Source organism: Carassius auratus, chromosome 11, assembly GCF_003368295.1.
Source record: "Carassius auratus strain Wakin chromosome 11, ASM336829v1, whole genome shotgun sequence".
NCBI classification, from domain to species: domain Eukaryota; kingdom Metazoa; phylum Chordata; class Actinopteri; order Cypriniformes; family Cyprinidae; genus Carassius; species Carassius auratus.
Window position 1 is genome coordinate 17,519,431 of NC_039253.1, and position 18,789 is coordinate 17,538,219.

The 18,789-nt window shown below is 38.5% G+C and overlaps 1 protein-coding gene across 2 annotated transcripts; it reads left to right on the forward strand.

The window, feature by feature from the left end:
* The first annotated feature begins 701 nt into the window (after nt 1-701).
* On the forward strand, nt 702-8,184 carry LOC113111248 (arrestin domain-containing protein 2-like). Of its 2 annotated transcripts, none has more exons than XM_026275845.1 (7): nt 702-1,186; nt 4,736-4,805; nt 4,911-5,058; nt 5,140-5,499; nt 5,580-5,742; nt 5,834-5,988; nt 7,063-8,184. In XM_026275845.1, exons 1-7 carry the CDS (start codon nt 928-930, stop codon nt 7,114-7,116), a joined length of 1,209 nt encoding a protein of 402 aa, XP_026131630.1. In that variant the 5' UTR covers nt 702-927; the 3' UTR covers nt 7,117-8,184. The 2 variants fall into 2 exon arrangements, with proteins under 2 accessions (XP_026131630.1, XP_026131629.1); XM_026275844.1 differs by lacking the exon at nt 702-1,186 and adding an exon at nt 2,279-3,966.
* The last annotated feature ends 10,605 nt before the right edge of the window (nt 8,185-18,789 follow it).

Consider the following 18,789-nt stretch of genomic DNA (forward strand, 5'->3'; position numbering starts at 1 on the left):
AGGTTAAACGTGCTGCCGTCTGCCAGTGAAGAGCTTCCATGCAGGTCTGTGTTTGTGTGGGGAAGTGATGATCTTGTGCCTGCACCGTATTTAACCAGAGCCTGTGTGTTATCAGACCATCTGTCGAGGTAATGGTGCCACCTCTAACTCGAATCTTGCTTTCTCACACTCAAAACAAACACAACATCTAAGTTGCAACCTTGAACTTCAGCTGTTTGATGTTCATGCATACACAAGTTCAATATGTCATTTTAGTGAAATATAAATGGGCTTTTTCCCTATGATTTGACTCATGTTACATTTTATTGCATTTGCAAGTTCACTGAAGCAGGAATAGTGTTATTATCAAGCTGTTAATGTGTATGGTGGGGTCTAAAATTGTGATAACATCTTCAAAAGTGTTTCTACTTTGCATGTTTCTAGTAAAAAAAAATATAGATATTTATTTATTTTATTTACCACTTTATCCCGGCAGAAATACAACAGAAAATGTTACATTACATCATTGTAACACTAGGCTATTGCTTTCCCATAGCTTAAAAAATGCAAGAAACGTCCCGTTAGGCATATTGACACCAGAAAATGGGCGTGGCTACAGTTTAAAAGGGCATGTCCTGCTTCCTATTGGTGCACAGACGAAAGTGGGCGTTCTCTAATCAACAGACAGTATACATTTAACTTTTACGCTGGTGTTGTTACTTTATTCCTGCACGCAGACTGCAGTTCGTGGGTTTTAAAAGTGAAAGTTGTGTTCGTATTTTATTTGACCTTGTTATAATGCCACCTCTGTATCTTAATAAGGTTTAATGACGTTTTTATCGAGCGCTGTGCTAGCACCTGGTATAAGGGAGTTAAAATAGCGTTTAATCGTGATGCACCAGAGGATTATTCATATGACTTGAACTCCATATTTTGGGCATCACAGTTATGGCTTTCCAGAGCGTCAAACTCTTTTCTCTTGAGCTGGACGGTCCGGAGGATGCTGTGTACAGCAGTGGAGAGATGATCTCTGGCGTGGTGATCCTGGAGCTCAACCGGGAAATCAAGGTTCGAGCCCTGCGAGTCCTGGGACGCGGGGTAGCTGCAGCCCACTGGCTGGAAAACCGCAGCGTCGGAGTGAACACCGTCTATAACGACTACACATCCAAGATCACTTACTTCAGGAAGAGACGACACCTTATCCGAGGTGGGTTTGAACGGATTTATCAACTGGTTAGATATTAAATGCGATGGCTCACTCAAAAAAATAAGAAACTGTTTGAGTTTATTTCCCCATAGAGCAATGTGTGTGTGATTTCTGACCCAAATATGATTTAAATATATGCTAAATAGTTTCAACCTTCATATACCAAATTATATTTCAAAATCAATGGATTTCAGAGGCAAAACAAATACATTTCCCATTTTACAGTGGCATTTAGGCTAAATAATACAAATGTTGGGGAAATAACAGCCTACTAGACATTAATCATTTTTTAAAATTTATTTAAACTATATATTGACAATATATTTTTGCTGTTGTATTAAGAGAAATTTTGAAGAATATCCAAACTGGTCTTTTCCATGAACTTACAATAAAAAGTAACCAAAGATATCATAATCAAAGTCTTGAGGGTAGAATATTCTAAACTCACTGAATCTGTAAAATACAAAAACTTTTGGTTTGTAAGCCTTTTTATTTTATTTTTATAGTTGTATCAGTCTGAATTGTTAATGCATCGTTACAATTTAGACTTTTCATTCACTAACTGATGGTAAACAACAGACATATCACTAGTTTTCATGTATTTAGGAATCCTCATTCCTCAGTGAGTTAGGGCAGATATTAATATTATCAGTAATGATGTGCAAAACATTCCTTACTATCATATCATATATGGCTCCTGAAGGTTTATTTAGCTTGTTAGGACCATTTTACAGTAATATTTATACCTTTTTCAAAGCATCACATCTTCAGTCACCATTCATTATGAATATAAAAAATGAAGTAGAAAGAAAGTCATGCAGATTTGGAACAACATGAGGGAGAGTAAACCACAAGAAAATGGTGAACTGTCCCTTTAAGAGTGATCATGCAGTGTGACTGTCTTCTTCTTCCTGACCTTTGACAGCTGGCACAGGAGCTATAATGCTGAGCAAAGGTGTGATCTGGTTAATCATTCATCTGATTAGGTGAAATACACATGAGCAAATGCACTTCACAAGCCAAATGCTTCTCGCCAAGGTGATAAAAGCTAAGCTTTTTGTCATTAAAATGAAATAAAGGCACGTTTAGGTTGATGTGAATAGGAAGTACTGATTGACAGGTTATCAGGTTGTGTTTTACTGCTCTAAAAACACAATATAATGTAATAGTGTTAGATGTTATGTCCTACTAGTTGATTTGAATACTTTGCAGCAGTAATTGGTAGTTTATGTGAATGCAGTTTAATATGATGCCCCAATACTGTTTTGTTGTTTGAGATTTTATATAATCTTTGTCTGGTAAACTATTATCTAACATGCAAAGTAGCTGGTTTAAATGCATCAAATGCCTGTTTCAATCTGTATATACCTTCAAATTTTTGCCCTATGCTTAGAGCTCTTGATCCTCTCAACAATATCTAACAATTATACAACAATATATGGTAGATACATAATATAACACAATACTTTTGACAAACTTTTTTTTTCAAGTTATCAAAATGCAAACAGACTTCTCTTTCTTCAGCATCATCACAGTCAATATTATTTCAGATATCACAACTGAAAATAAAGAGTCATTTAAAGAATATGATTGCTAATAAGCATTCCAGACACTGGCTGACATTGGTTCATCTTTGAAGGCTTGGCCTGGCCAATATTTGGCTTTTTTTAAGTCTCGGTCAATTATAGTTGGTTCTTGTGTCAAAACAGAGCGATACACAGTTTTGGTGCGTGTCTACATACCACAGTGTCAGTTTAAGAAATCGCATGACCAGGCTTTCTTATCATTATCTACATAAACAGCTTGTGACTTTAGCAGCACATACGTGACAGGCCTCACGTTGTAATTTCAGATGTAAACCACTAGAGGGAGAACGCAGCGCACTAACAATGTTAAACTAAAGAAGCGAATCCACCGCCAGAGGGCGTTGCGTCAACTTTACTTCGCTGCTAACAAAGAAACAAGTTGTTTTGCTCATAAAAGTACGAGAAAAGTGCTTTTGCATTTTTTGTTTGACCACCTTAATATTTTTGGCAGTTCATACGCTTTCTGCAGTGCGACTGAAATGGCTTCAAGTGTTTGTTTAACTTATTTATTGTGCAAAAGTTGTTCGCATATACGCGCATCTTTCAGAAAAATAACACGGAACGAACCCGTTCTTGTTTTGATGAATTTCTTCACTGGGAGGTTCCTCTCCTTTGGGCATGCTCAGTCAGTTTGTTTTTGTCTAAGAACCTGTAAGCATCAATCATCCGATCTCTCTCTCTCTCTCTCTCTCTCCATCCACGCCCAGTTAAGATGTTTATGAGCAGGCAGCGATTCCTGCATTAGGTCTATGATAAAATCAGTAAGACCGCCCACACGAGTTTAAAGGCCCTTCGGGGAACATGCAAAGCTTCAGTTTTGTTTTGAACCTGACGGAAGAGTAGCTTGCACTTGAATGCACGCTCGCGCTCTTTGTTTGACTTAGACATACTTCAAGGGCTGCATTTGGGAAACAGCAAAGATGATTTTCGACAAGCTGAAAAAGATCGACATAGTGTTTGATTCTCCGGAGCTGGACTCTGTTCCGGTGTTCAGCAGCGGAGATGTGGTCTCAGGGAAGGTTGTGCTCGAGCTCTCGGGGGAGACTAAAGTGCAGTCGCTGAAGTTGCATGCAGAAGGTTTCGCTCAAGTGCACTGGACCGAGTCTCGCAGCGCAGGCTCGAGCACCGCTTACACGCAGAACTACAGCGATGAAGTGGAGTACCTGAACCGGAGAGAAGTTCTGCTGCAGGCAGGTCAGTCCCTCTCTGCCTGACTGGAAGATGTTCAAACTTGTTTTCGCTGATCGAGTCGACTCTTAAAAGAGTTCTTTCACCCCAAAAATAAAAACAACTTTTCTGTCATTTTTCTCCCTCTTGTCGTTCTAAACCAGACTTGCTTTCTCACGTGATTTTTAAAAAGAAACAATGAAAGTGAAAATTAATTGTAGCTAAAAAAAAAGCATCAAAATGTCTACTCCTATGCTTTGTGTGTTCAAATTATGTTGATCATTGATTCAAAAGAACATACTCGATAACGAATCGCGATCAGATTTGTTTTTTTTAGTTGAATCAAGCAATTAATTGAACATATTTTACTCCAAGGAATCATTGATGATTGACTCACTCCCCGGAAATCGCTCCATTCTTGTTGTAAACAGCAGTTTTAAGTTACTAAAGACTCAAATTAGTCAGAAATTTTACGTTTTTATGTGTTTGAGCGAAGCAGTACCTTTACATCATAATGTGTAAATCACTATTAAGGTGCGTTATATTTTTTTTATAGCTGCTAAGTCAGTTATTATTATTCAAGAGGCTGGGGCTTAATGAGAGACAAGTTTTACTTTATGCATTTGACAACTAACAAAATCTTAACCAAAAGGTTTTGAATGAACAAAAATATTTCTTCGTGACATCAGCAGTTGATGTTATGTTTAGTGTTATATCATCATGCTATTCTGACATTACTGCCCTTATCCTTGTGTGTTTATGATTCATTGGTGCAATAATGTTTCCTCTCCTCCAGATAACGGTGAGCTGACCGTCCTGTCTGCCGGGAGACACGAGTACCCTTTCAGTTTCCAGCTGCCAGAGGAGTAAGCGCCGCTTGATTTATTAGTCTCATAATAATGTTATCACTGAGCTTCATTTGGAAAGTTCTGCAAGGATATGAGAGTTTATGCATGTGTTTTGTCTGTCAGAACTCTAGTGACATCTTTTGAGGGCAAGCACGGCAGCATTCGGTACTGGGTGAAGGTTAAGCTGCATCGCCCATGGGCCACCGTCAAGAAGATCAAGAAAGAGTTCACGGTTATCGAGCCCATTGACATCAACACACCAAGTTTGCTGGTAGGAGCTCAGAATGGCTGTCATTTTGTTATTTTTGGTTTATAGTTTCTGTGCACGCTAAATCAGAGTTTTTACCTTCAGGCGCCTCAAGCTGGAACCAAGGAGAAGATGGCTCGCATTTGGTACCGCAACTGCGGGCAGGTGTCGATCACCGCAAAGATCGACCGCAAGGGCTACACGCCGGGTGAAGTGATTCCAGTCTTCGCTGAATTCGATAACTCCACGTCTCGCTCCGTGGTGCCGAGAGCTTACATCACCCAGACACAGACCTTCATCGCGAGGGGAACCATGAAGCAGAAGAGGGCCGTGGTGGCCACGTTGTGCGGGGACATAGTTGGTGCACGCCATAGAGAGACGTGGCACGGCCGCGCCATCAAAATCCCTCCAGTCGGGCCCTCCATCCAGCAGTGTCGCATCATTAAAGTGGAATACGTGCTCAGGGTGAGTTTGAAAACTTTGAGCTACTAAACTACTGAAGCTGATAGAAAGATCTTATTAAACATCACTTTGTGTTTTCCTAGGTGTGTGTTGATGTTCCTGGGACGTCCAAACTTTCCCTGGAGCTTCCTTTGGTTATGGGCACCATCCCTTTGCATCCATTCGGCAGCCGTACGTCTAGCGTGAGCAGCCAGTACAGCGTGAACATGGAGTGGCTTCGCATGGCCATCCCTGAGCAGCCTGAGCGTACGTTTCGTTCTCCTTCATCAGCCTGAAAGCATTGTCGCACTGTAATATGTGTCGCTCACTTTGAGTCTGGTTTGTTTTTGAACCACAGCTCCTCCAGATTACAGCACTGTTGTGTCAGATGAGGAAGCGGTCCAGAGCTCCACAGCAGTCCAGCCTGAGGAAGATCTCAGCGGCGTGCTGCAGCGCTCCCTCATGGCCTACGTGCAGGAGTTCAGATTACGCCCGCCTCCGGTGTACAGCGAGGTGAGCAGACGTGTATTAGACAGAGGTTTTCAACCCGTTTTGTCAGTCAGGGCCAATATTTTTTACATTTTTACATGTTTAAGGAACAAAAAACGAAACCGTTTAAAAGCCTGTTTCACCCCAGAGTACAAAAAATAAATATGTATGTTGTATTATATGCGTTAAATATGTAATATAGTATAATGTGTTATATGCAATCCCGAAACCTAGATTTTTACTTCAGAAGTAAAATAAAATAAAAAGTTTTTATGATGTACTTTTAATAATTGCAGGTTATATATCATAATTACGGCCTCTTGAATTTGCAACTTTATATCTACCAATTATATGCATCATAGATTTTTAATCCGAGAAGGCAGAAAAACACACTAAAGTTTCTACCTCAGCGTAAACCCTTTTCTTTCCTCACATCGTCACTTTTTACTTTGTGACTTTATATGCCTTATGACTTTCTTATCTATAATTGCAGGTTATATATATCATAATTGTTATTTGAGACTTTCCCCCAGGTTTCACAGACCAGGCTTAAGCCTAGTCCCAGACTAAAATGTAATTCTGAGCTGAATGTAATTTTTTTTTTTTTAAAGCACATTTATAAAAAAATACTTGAATGTCCTAACTGAACTATGGCTTAATCCTGGTTTAGTCTAAGCCCTGTCTGTTAAACCCGGTTTGTATCTCCCAATAGTACAATGTGATTTTAGCGTCGCACTTGCGACTTTTTCTTATAACATAAAGCATCTTTAACTAAGAATTTTTATTTTTTACTTTCATTTATAAACGGTCTTCAAACATTAAAATCTATTCTGATTTTACAAATACACAGTTGCACAAAATTGGCATCTTCCCAATTTGGCTTGCGACTGTAAAGATGCTGATGAATTTCCATCGAAATACTGGGGTGTGCAGACTTTGACATCAATAACAAAAGACAAGGAAGAGTTTAATCCTGCTCATAAACAGTTGATTCTTTCCCTGCTCTCTGCAAATCACTGATAAAGGAGTCTGGTACTTTTGAAAAGCTTCACTTCGGAAAGTGTTCTGATCTTTTTTTTGTGTCGTTTCTCTTCTCAGGTGGACCCAAACCCTCAGCCCCTCACCATGCGTCCTCGCTGCATGACCTGTTGAACTCTCTGTCAGCTGAGCATCACCTGATGTTTGTAACAAAAGCTGAGATTTAATTCTCCTGGACGTCTCTCTGAGACTGAGATTGGCACTTGATCCTCGTTTCGAGCCGTTCGCATCTGTGCTTCCAGCAGCGGGGCAAAGAGAGAGGAGGAGATGTCTGGACTAGGCGAGGACGAGCGCTTTCATCAAACAAAGAGCACATTCAGTACCAGGCAGAACAAAGGTTCTGCCCACGTTTGTGTCCCAAAGAGCGATCAGACTCTGGTCTGTGCCTCAAACCATTGTTTGTAGAATCAGGGAAATCTGGTATGATCACTAGAAAATTATGGGTGAGAAGCCATTAAGAGATGCTACCCATAGTGCCTTATTTTGCTGTGAATGAGGGCCGAGTCCCTTTTAACCAGCTGCAGTCTGCCACCATAGATGTTCGCATGCATGTGATGAAACTGTCATCGTATGCACATCTTTCGGTGTCAGTGTTCGCCAAAGAGATCGGTTTAACATTCATGTGAATGGGTGATTCTATTCAAAAGGGGAAAACTAGAGCTTTAAGGGGGGAATTGCAAATCCTGGAAGTAGAAAAATCCTTTCCCCCCCTCTTGGAGTTGATGTTATGTTGGTATAAGTTTCATCTGGAGCCTGAGACCTGGAAGCTCTTAATGTCTCGCTGAATGTAAACCACAGATAACTTTTGAGCAAAACTGTTGTTTTTCTTCATTCTTTTTACTGTGACTTGTGGTCATGCAGGTCTCAAGGAGCCCTTGAAGGTTAGCTTTACGAAGGACAGAGCCATGTGTACCCAAGGTGCCTTTTTAGTTGATTTAGATGAAACGATGAATGACTTACAGGGATTGTGTCATGTTAACCTTTCCTAATGTTGCGACTCCCTGAAGTGTCCTTACACACACATTCCAAAAATACCACAGACTCGCTTCATTTCCAGGTTATGAGAAAGTGTACCTTCAGGTTTAAACATAATGATTGTATTTTTGTTGTTGAATTTTGTGACAAGAATATTTTTTGTTAATCGATTTTAAGTAAATAAAAAGGAAAAATGATACATTTGAATATGGTGTTTTATTTCAAATGATTTTGGGGAAAAAAAAACACTTTGCATTCATAATGGCATATTTAATTATTTATACAATTATTCATAAGGTTACAGTAATGCAAAAGAAAAACGGCTGCGCAACATATTTGCTTCAACTTATTTTAGAACAACAAAAGTTGGGAATACTTTACTTGTAAAGTGCCACAAGAGTTCCTAACTCATATACAGTTGCATTTACCGTAAAATCTTTGTTTTCCATCCACGAGAATGTCAAAAGAGTCCTGGGGGTTGTGCTTTTACTATATATATATATATATATATAAAACAGAAATGAAGCCTGAGGCACAGAGTGTCCTTTTCCTCCTTTCTGTTTTCTGCATTGCTTCCATTCTTTTAGAATCCCATCAGTTCTATAGAAAACTCATGTTATTCAAATTTCAACCTCATGAGAAAAAGAACTTCTATGGGAACAGAGTTAGATAATGTATTGAATCATGATTTTTGATATAACCCGTCATCATAACTGTCATTAAGAAATAATGCATGTAAATATAACATCAGTTCTATTTCATTTGAATCATTATGCATCACATACAATCTTGCACCAGCAAGTTTAAGGTCATGTCATAAACTTTCATGAGAACATCCTGCAGGGTTTTTATTATTTTATCACTGTATACATGAACAAGTGAAACAGGAACAAGAACTCAGTAAATGATGACTCTTTGGTAACTGGAGTTCCCATTCTCTTGCATGTCAAGTTGCCGTCACATGTTTACCGTCACGCAGTGTTAAGGAACTCTCTCAAGCTTTCATATGTTTTAGATCGATGCTACTGAAGGCTCTGTTTTAAACAAATATACGCAGCGGTTTTGCCTGAAATGACACAGACAAACAAAACATGCACTCATGAAAGGACAGTATTTGCTGAAGGGCAATTGTCTATAAATACAGTATTGTGAAACTGTATTCTTTTGATTGCCATTAACACACCTTTTGTATCGGAAGACATGAGGAGTTTTTTAAACATGGCACTATATCAGGAACATCTGATAATGGAAACATAGCACATGGTGATTTTGTGTGTGACTCACAGTACAATCACTTATCAATCATTAAGAACCTGCACAATCAACAGAGGCACGTCACAAAGGTTTCTTTTTAGTTTTTCTTTTATGATAATGTAAAGACCTTTGAGCGCATGGCTAACAAAAGCACATGAGCCTGTCTGAGCCTATTTTTCAACAGACAGTGTTGTGTAGGTACACCTGTGTGTGTTTGTTTGTGTAGTGTTTCATTGATTCACCTCCTACTTTAACCTCTTTTTTTTTCTTTCTTCAGGATTTTTTTTTTAAATGGGTCAACCAAGAAGATGATGGAAATTTAGGCGCTACCTGTTTTTCTTCTTCTTATTTATTTTTCTCATAACTCATATTTAACAGAGGTCGTTTGATGGGCGGAGTTAAAACAACAGGGAGTGCTGACATCAGCCTAAGAGAAAAGTTATTTCAGAGGTAGGTAAGATATTAAATATTGATAGATTGTGAAGACATCTGGAATAGCATGTATAATAGGGACCTACACAAAATGTAAAATGCCTCACATCTCTTGCAAAATGACGTGCTGCAATCTGAATATCACAAACACAACTCAGAAGCAAACATTTGTAAACACTTTTGCCTTTATAGTAACTCCTGTTACATTTTTGTTGTGTGTTATATAGAGAATTGTGTCTTGTGTTATGCAAAAAGTGCTTTATTAAATGGAAAACTGAGTCAAAGGCAGAGAATTAGTGTATGGTTTCACTGATTTGGTGTGCAGTTCTGGTGTTTGTGTGTCCGGTTTCAGAAATTGTGTGACAAGTAAAGATTGTGTGTAAGCAGTTGGGAAAATCTGTAAAGGCCATTTAGTAAAGCAATGCTATTCTGATTTGCAGTGCACCACATCTGCCAATTAAATCTTTCCACATTGCCTCTGAAAGCTTTAGGCTACAAGCTGTATGAGAGTTGCCACCATGGCAAGAGATAAAAATGGTTCTCAGTGCTGGAAATAAAAAAAATCCAAAATCAGAATGATCTCAAAGTAAAAACAGGTGCCAAAATCTGATTTTGTGGTGGCTTTGCTTTAAAATACAATGATTATAATCTTGAGTTTAGGGTGGAGTTAAGGTGAACCCTCCTGGTTTAAATGTTTGAAAATGATTAACAGTTGAAAACATTAATTTGGAAAAGTATTCAAAAAGTAATCAAATGTAATCAGTTCCATTACTTCAAAGTAAAGTCATTGAAATATTTTTAATAAACTTGTAGTCTGCATCCTGTTACATTTTCAGAATAACCTTCCCAACACTGCTGATGTGTGGCTGGATTACATAGCAATTCGACAAAAGATATCTACAGAAAAAAAACTCGGAGACTCAGATTAGATGTTTAGAAGTTTAACAAGTTTTAAAGCAAAAAGAGAGTTGGCCAATCTCATGAAACAGATCTGAAAACCATGTGTTTGGAATAAAAGTACAATCCATTTTAACGGGTATAACGACGCTCCATTACTCTGGGAACGGCAATTTCTACCTGAAAGCTGCCTGAAAGATTAGTTTTGCAAGTGAATTATCTCCTAAATGGCAAATATTCCTGTACAGAGCAAAAGAAAACACTGGAAATGAAAAGAAGTCACTACATTACATTTCACAAACAAAGCAGCAGTGATATTTGCGTCTGTGTTAGAGAGGCTTCCTAACATGGAGACATGACGTTCAAGGGTGTGTGCATCAGGGTGTGTGAGACCCCTGTTGACTTCACACGGACAGATCAGCTTGCTACGAAGCCTGGGGACTTCATGGAAACCAAGGAAACTTTAGCGGCAGATCAAGAGGCCACTCTTACAGCCCAGGAATGTCCAAAAATATCCCTTCATTCGCATACTGTAGATGAAAAACAACACATTTCTTGACCTTTTTTCTATGCCTGTGTATGACATAAAATGCACTTGTTTTGGTTTGCAACACATTTGGAGGATCTGTGGTCTTCTGAATGCTGAGTTGTTATTGCATTTCCAGCTGCCTGTTTGCTTTGTTCTCGTTGGACAGCACTGAGCTTTGTCCGTTTCCCGAAAATTATGCTGAATCAAAAGCATTAACTCATTGCCAAATAGATTAAGTCAGATTTTTCCCTCTGATGTGGTACTAGGAGGCAATCAGTCGCGAGCCAAAACATTTGTTTTATCAGGATCAAATTCACTGTTCATTAGGGATAAAAACAATGTTAAATGCACCATTTGCATGCAACGTTCTGCACTTGGGTTTTGGCACAAACAGGAATCAATAAAAGGGGCAAAGGTCAGGAATTTAGAAAAGTGTTGTTGATATATTCCTGCATGCATATGACAGAAATGTTAAATGCGTCAAAAGCACATATATGTTACTTCCCCATAAGGCTGCACAGCACGTGGCCACTTGTTCCTCCTCTGCTCCTGGCTCGTGTCCAGGTCTCAGAGCTGTGAAGCTATGGTAAATATTGTGAAGAATGTAAGGAGGGGCTGAGAAGGAATGTATTTACCTTGGGTGAAAAGAAAGTTTCGTACATATCTTTCTATGGTGCATTGAGAGAGCATAAACAAAATATGTGTTTGCCGTTTTTGCAGTGCAATTGCACAATTGCCTTACTAGAAGAACAGGACGTTCTCCAAGACTCCAAGATTCTCTCTCTCTTTTCTCACAAAAGTCACGGTCAAACTTCTGCAAACCACAGTCCTCTAAGAAACAACCGCTGTTTCACTTTGGTAAATCATTATAGGCAGTATTCCAGAGTACTTGAAGTTGAACCTGGACCACAAAACCAGTCGTAATGGTCATTTTTTTCAAAATTGACATTTATCAATAATTCCATTGATGTATGGTTTGATTATGGTTTGTTAGGATAGGACAACCCTTACGAAAATTAACCATGGTTTTACTAGAAATAAAACCAAAAAACCATGGTTACTATAGTTAAACCATGGTAACCACAAATTAACCATGGTTTTGCTTTATTAACCATAGTTTAACCATGGTATTTGTAAATCTGTGGTTATACAAATGGCAGTCAATATGACAAAAAACCATGGGTTACTACAGTTTTACTATAATAAAACCATGGTTATTTTTTGTAAGGGAATATCTGGCTGAGATACAACTTTTAAAAACAAATCTGGAATCTGAGGGTGCAAAAAAAATCCTAATATTGAGAAAATCGCCTTTAAAATTGTCCAAATTAAGTTCTTAGCAATGCATATTACGAAGCAAAAATTAAGTTTTGATATATTTACAGCAGGAAATGTACAAAATATCTTCATGGAACATGATCTTTACTTAATATCCTAATGATTTTTGGCATAAAAGAAAAATTTTTGAATTTTGACCCATTGAATGTATTTTTGTCTATTGCTGCATATATACCCCAGTGACTTAAGACTGGTTTTATGGGTCAGGGTCACATTTAATGTACATTTATACACTTTTTTATTTTTTTTTTACCTTGGCATTCAATAAAAAAAAAAAAAAAAAGTTAAAACAGCGGTTTTGGAGTTTTTAATAAAACAAATTGACATCTTTCTCTCTTTTGACCAACATAATCAATCTCTCAATAGTTTTTTACTTACTTTGGACAGTCACAGAAAAACTATCATGGAGGTTTCTATTGGAGTAAATGGGAACCATGTAAATGTGTAAATGATCACAGAACTACTGTAATATTTGTTTAAACATCTGTTAGAGATGTATGCACTGCCCATTGGCTCTCATGCTTTAGAAAAGTGTCTTCAGGTTGTAACTGTGACCAATTACACTCTATAATACATAAAACATATCTATGTAATCTATGATACATATCCTTAAAGGGATAGTTCACTCAAAAATGCCAACTCTGTGGTTTACTGACTCTCAAGTTGTTTTGGACCCCATTGACTTTTACTGTAAGGACAAAAGCTGTTATTTAAAAAACTTTTAAGTTCCACAGAAAAAGGTCATACAAACGACATGCAGGCGAAGTGTTTGGGTGACTGTCCTTTAAGAGCACAAATTAGATGCCATATGCTGTTCCACATTTGTCCATTAGGAGGAGTTGCCATTTCCACACGTGGTTGTAATCCTGAAAGGGTGTTGAGGACAACGAACAGTGAACACCTTCGGTTAAAAACAGTTGCTTCTTCAGAGCTTTCACGTGGTCATTTTGTTTTCCAAAATCTGAACTGTGAAGTCTCGAATGAATCATGTGCATACTGACATCAGTAAGACTTGTTTCTGGTCAGCTCTTCCCTATTTAAACTTTCCAAACAGTCATCATTATCCACAAAGCCCCACTCAAAACAATGATACTGTGAGAAAAGAGAACAATTTGGGTTATAATTGGAAGGGTGTGATGCACACTAAACCAAAAGGCAGACTCCCACTCGGCAGGAGCACGATAAGAGCGCTGCTAGATAAACAGGGAGGTTTGGGAATAATGAGGTTTTCTTTTCTCAGGAGACAAGCAGAGCTCACTGCCTTACTGACGTCACACTTTATGTACAAGTAAACAACCAGTACAGAGGGGAACAACCAGACATAAACACTCATGTGGTGACTGTCAATAAGATTTAAAGTGTTGACAAGACTGCAGATTTGATAAGGAAGAAAGAAATGAAGACAGAGAAACTGGAAAAAAAAGATGGCCAGGACTGTAAGATTGATGGATAGAAAGACAGAAAACAGACAGAGAGTGTATTGTAGGTCAGTGTATATTCTGGAAGCGACTTTAAACTCGGTGACCTTTTAGCCGTTAAATAATTCCCTGGCACTGACGGCTTTGCCTGACAGTCAGTTAATGAGCAGCACACTGAATACAACATTTGTTGTGTATTCTGTTTTAAAGTACTTACTGTTCAGTACGGCTGCAGTGGATGAGGAAATTACTACAAAAGGCCACGTAAAACTCCACTGAACCTGATATTGAAGGGATTAGGATATCAGGATGACATGTTCACTATGTCTGTTCTTCTAAGCTAATGACAGACTTGTCCTGTAGAGCCACACATATTTCCTGATACTGGATATGGCTCTTTATTCTCTTACAACCAGTTCACTGGTTCATTTAGCTTGTCTTCAGTTTCCAAAAACTGTATATAATTCTGGCATTTCCCTCCCAAATGTGATTGCCACAACATGCTGGTGGAACAAAATGGCCAAAGATTTGTTAATATGCCATGGTTTGTTCAGTAGGAGAGTACAGAGACGTACTTGAGAGGTGAGGAGCTCCATGTAACTACGGTTTGACAGTTCAAATCTGCATATAAGGAAGTTCAGATGGCACGGTTACATCAACAAATGTGTTTTTAAAATCAGTTTTGCATTTGGTAACACTATCGGCAGGTTTAGGGTTGGGTTTGGTGTAGGGCATATTTACAACATGAGAAAGCATGAATAAAAAAAAGTGCCTGTTTTTAAATTAAAACATTAAAGCATAAGCTTTCTTTTCTTTGAAGCTCTTACAAGTAGTTTTGAGCATTGAAACACACTTACTCTCTTTTCAGAGTGCTTTGTAAACAAGTTATCACCCCTGTCCTGGCCATACAATGAGATTTTACAGACCTCTGTTTGGCCGTCTATGTAGGTCAGATGCCTGCATCTTTAACTACTAGAGAGCGTTTTGGCAAAAACAAGACTACACCTTCTTCACTTACAGCCAGCCCTGAACAAAACAATGTTACACAAAGCTGTGAGCAGGGCAGCCGAACAGGATGGGCACATAATAATCAAGAACATCTCTAGCTATGGCTGAAGACATGATTTCTGTCATGTCCTGCTCCAAGTGAGGTCTCAGATTATGGTTTTTTGTTGTTTACGAAATATGACTCCAGTTGAACTCATGCTATCACTGGCTTAGTAATTGTTCAGCTATACATTAGGATCAATAAAATATTGAGATTATGTACCATTACTGCACATTAAAAGTTGCCTAATTTTGTTATAATGTAGAATTTTACAAGAAATATCTGTGACAAACCATCAACTAGAGTAAATTCACCATAGCTGATCTTTCTCAGAGCAAACTTACATTTCCATGAAAGTCCTGTTAGTTCCCGAGTAACAGAGGTTTGAAAAACACAGCCTTGGTGTGGATTTCCTGCCTGCCATCAAATGTGACATTCAGAAATCCAGTACCCTCACATAGATCTCAATGGTTTTGTTCATGTACTTCCTTGTGAGACATGGATCTTTGTCACCTGTGAAGGAAATCGTCATGTTTTTGAGATGAAGGAATGTTTTTGATGGTCTCCTTACCTTGTAAAGAGGGTCTCATCTTACAAAAAAACAAGGGCTACGTTCCGTCCGTGCAGATGATAGCAGAAGCTGTGGGGCCGATCTAAAGGTAAATACACAAGAATTTCCAATCCTGACTGAAAACATACCAGTTCAACAAAACAACTGTAGTTTTTGCATCTTAAATTCTTAATCTCGCTTCCAAACATTCATGATGTTGTGATTCCCTTCAGTCTCACACAAACCTGCTCCTGTGGATTGTTGTGAGGGTTATGGGGTTTTCCGCATTTAGAAAATCTAAATTAATCCGATTTTTACACCACTTGCATCATCTGGTGACACACCTCAAAATCTCCGGAGTTTCCCTATAATGCATTAACCTAATTTGCACTTTTTAGTTTGTTTGCCACCATTTAAACGGCACCTATTTGTCATAATTTTGGTATGACATTAATTAAATAATAGTAGGTTTGGGCCAAAATAGTGTTGTAGGTCTGAATTCAGCTATGTTTTATTAGCTATTTCTGAAGACGTGTTTTGACTGTCATACCAGACACAAGTGGTGAGATACGGGAAACCAATTTTAATCAGTGATGTCATTTACACGTTTTCAGCCAAAAAAAGTAACTTTGTATGTGTTTTGCCTGTTCGTGTTACACAACACCAGAAGTTTTGGGACTTTTAAAAAACGTATATTTTGAAAATGGGTTTTCAAAGTGCAAGTTTTTGAAAAAAGCCACAGTTTTCGTTTCCGTGTAAAACACCCAATACGGAAATCTCTGACAGCATTGATATCATGCGTGCGCGTAGTACCGTGTTAGGTATGTAGACATGCACAGTACGTGTACATTTTAAAGGCAAGCGCGAACAAACATATACAACGATGACAGAGTACATGGTACTGTTGTTGCTGCTCAAGAGTTTGCTAACGCTTCTTCAGCAAAGTGTGGGATTTACTTCACCAAAATTACAACCAACAATGGAGACAGCATCATATCCATAATTGTCAATTCTTACAAGTACTGTTTACTAACAAGGTGACAGCGCCACTACTGCCTGGCATAACATAGTACAGCGGACATTTTCGTGTATACGTGAACCTTTTTAAAAACGCAGGGAAAAACGACTTTTACGTTTTTGACTAACATCAATTGCCATGTAAACATATCCCCAGTGTAGACAGCCTTAATTCATGCTGTGACTAGTAGTAAAGATTTAGAGATAATGGGTTCACTACAGGAATCTGTCACCACTTCTTAAAGAGCCAAAAAACAATGTTCATCCAGCACTAGCGTTCCCATGTTTACCTGTAGTTGTTTATTGTGTGCATGAAATAGACACTGACACTGCGTCGCGTCGTGTTGCACCATGCTGTATGTATATTGTGTGAGAGGAAATATTATGCATTCAAACTTTTGTAAAGTATAAAACATTGCTTTCTGCTAAAGTTCTCCACAGCTTCATGGGTCCATGTTTGATTTAAGGCTTCTCTGGCTTGACGTTTTGAATTTAAAATGTTTAAAATATTATAATTTTGCTTATACAAACCTACCTTTCACTAGTATATGACTTTCTTTCCAGGGTTGTTATTGGACCACATTGAATTTCATTGTATGGACGAAAACAATGTTAAACAATGTTCTTCAAAATGTCTTCCTTGTGAAAAAAAATTACTGGTTTGGAGCAACATGCTAGTGAGTAAATGTTGACTGATGAGTTGTCTATCTATGTATTTAAGTGCTGGTTCACCACAACTGATCAACAATTTTTGGCTCCTGCATAGGAGAGAAGAGACATTAGTTGTGAGACTGTGAGTCCACAGAGTCCTTATCTTTGGCTTTTATAACCAGACCAACCTGACTGGCTGTTTAGAGTAAGGAGCAGGTGGAGAGAGGTACTGGTGCCAAACTACAGGGAAAAAAGCACGGAGTCGCTGCCAAACAAAAAGAAAGCCAAGAATCCGAGTGGTATAAAAGCCCTATTGTGACTTTACTTTACAAACCTAAGCATCAGAAGCAGGGAACAGAGGGTCAAATCTTACAGTAAAGCATAATCTCAAACAGATTTCTCCCGAATTCTAGCTGCTACCAAAATGTTGCAGACATGCTGTTGTTTGTTTGTGTGCATTGACTTAACATTTGGCTGACTAACAGCAGTAGAGGCTCATCAGGTCGTTCTGCTGCGGGTTAGTGTATTCTCACAGCTGACATCTTCTGGAGGAACAACCCAAGCAGGGCCAAAACTCATGGGAATTATGGGTCACCTTTAACGCAAAACAAGGGGAGAGCCAAGAGGGCAGGAAAGGGCACAGCTGGCCTAGCACACAGAGATCACTGTGTGACATGAGACATCGGACTAGCGCTGTGTGGTTGTTCAGGAAACCAGCCTGGTTTAACATATGGTACAGCGGCCCCTCCCTCTCGCCACTGATTGGCTCTCCTGTCTCCAGGCATGTTTCTGCAGAGAACAAAACTGCATTTAGCCAATGAGATGAAGGCATGAATTTCCCTTCTGTTGCAAACACATCTAAAATTCAACATGCGCGACATCACTGGGCCTTTAAATTAAACCACAGACATTTAAAAAAGAATGCATGTGGTTAACAGGCTGCTTCTGCTGCAGGTACCCGCACACTGTCTCAGTGGAACATAATGTGACTTGGTTTTGTTTTTTTCCAAAAACGTAATTTACATTTTTTTTTTCTGTGCAAAGACAAAATGCATTGTTATAAAAGAACGACTTTGTCCATTTGGACAACCCTCTTTGAATCTAGGTCCTTTGTTAACTTTTATCCATTCAGTCTTAAAAGTGATGTGTCAAATTTTTCTTCACAGTGCAAAAGCCTACAAGTCTTTCAAATAAGACAAGTACCAAAGCAACAATGCATAAGCTATTAAAGAATATTTGTGTTTGTACTTAAAAATTAAAAATAAAATATAATTGCATTGAATATGTATTCTCTGAAAACAAGTCTAAAGAATGGAAGTAACCAAACACTTTTGGTGACCTTTGACATCCATTGTAAATTTAAAAAGTATGCTATAAATATTATAAATGTGGGTAGGATGAATGAAATTATATTCCATAAAAAGTTTTTTGTTTTTGTTTTGAGTGTTAATTTGCAGAGAAAAGCACAGACAAAACACTGCACTTTGTCTGAGAATTCTGAGCAGCCGGACATAGTAACAGTGGCTAAACCAATTTGGGGCGGGGCTAACTGTTTGTCTGGCCAGTGCATGGAGGAGTATTTTGGGCAAGTTGTTTGGAAACAATCATGGAGCCTTTTCACAAAATGTGAATGGCGCATTTTAATGGTTATCAGCATCTTAAATCCTCGAAAGTTTTT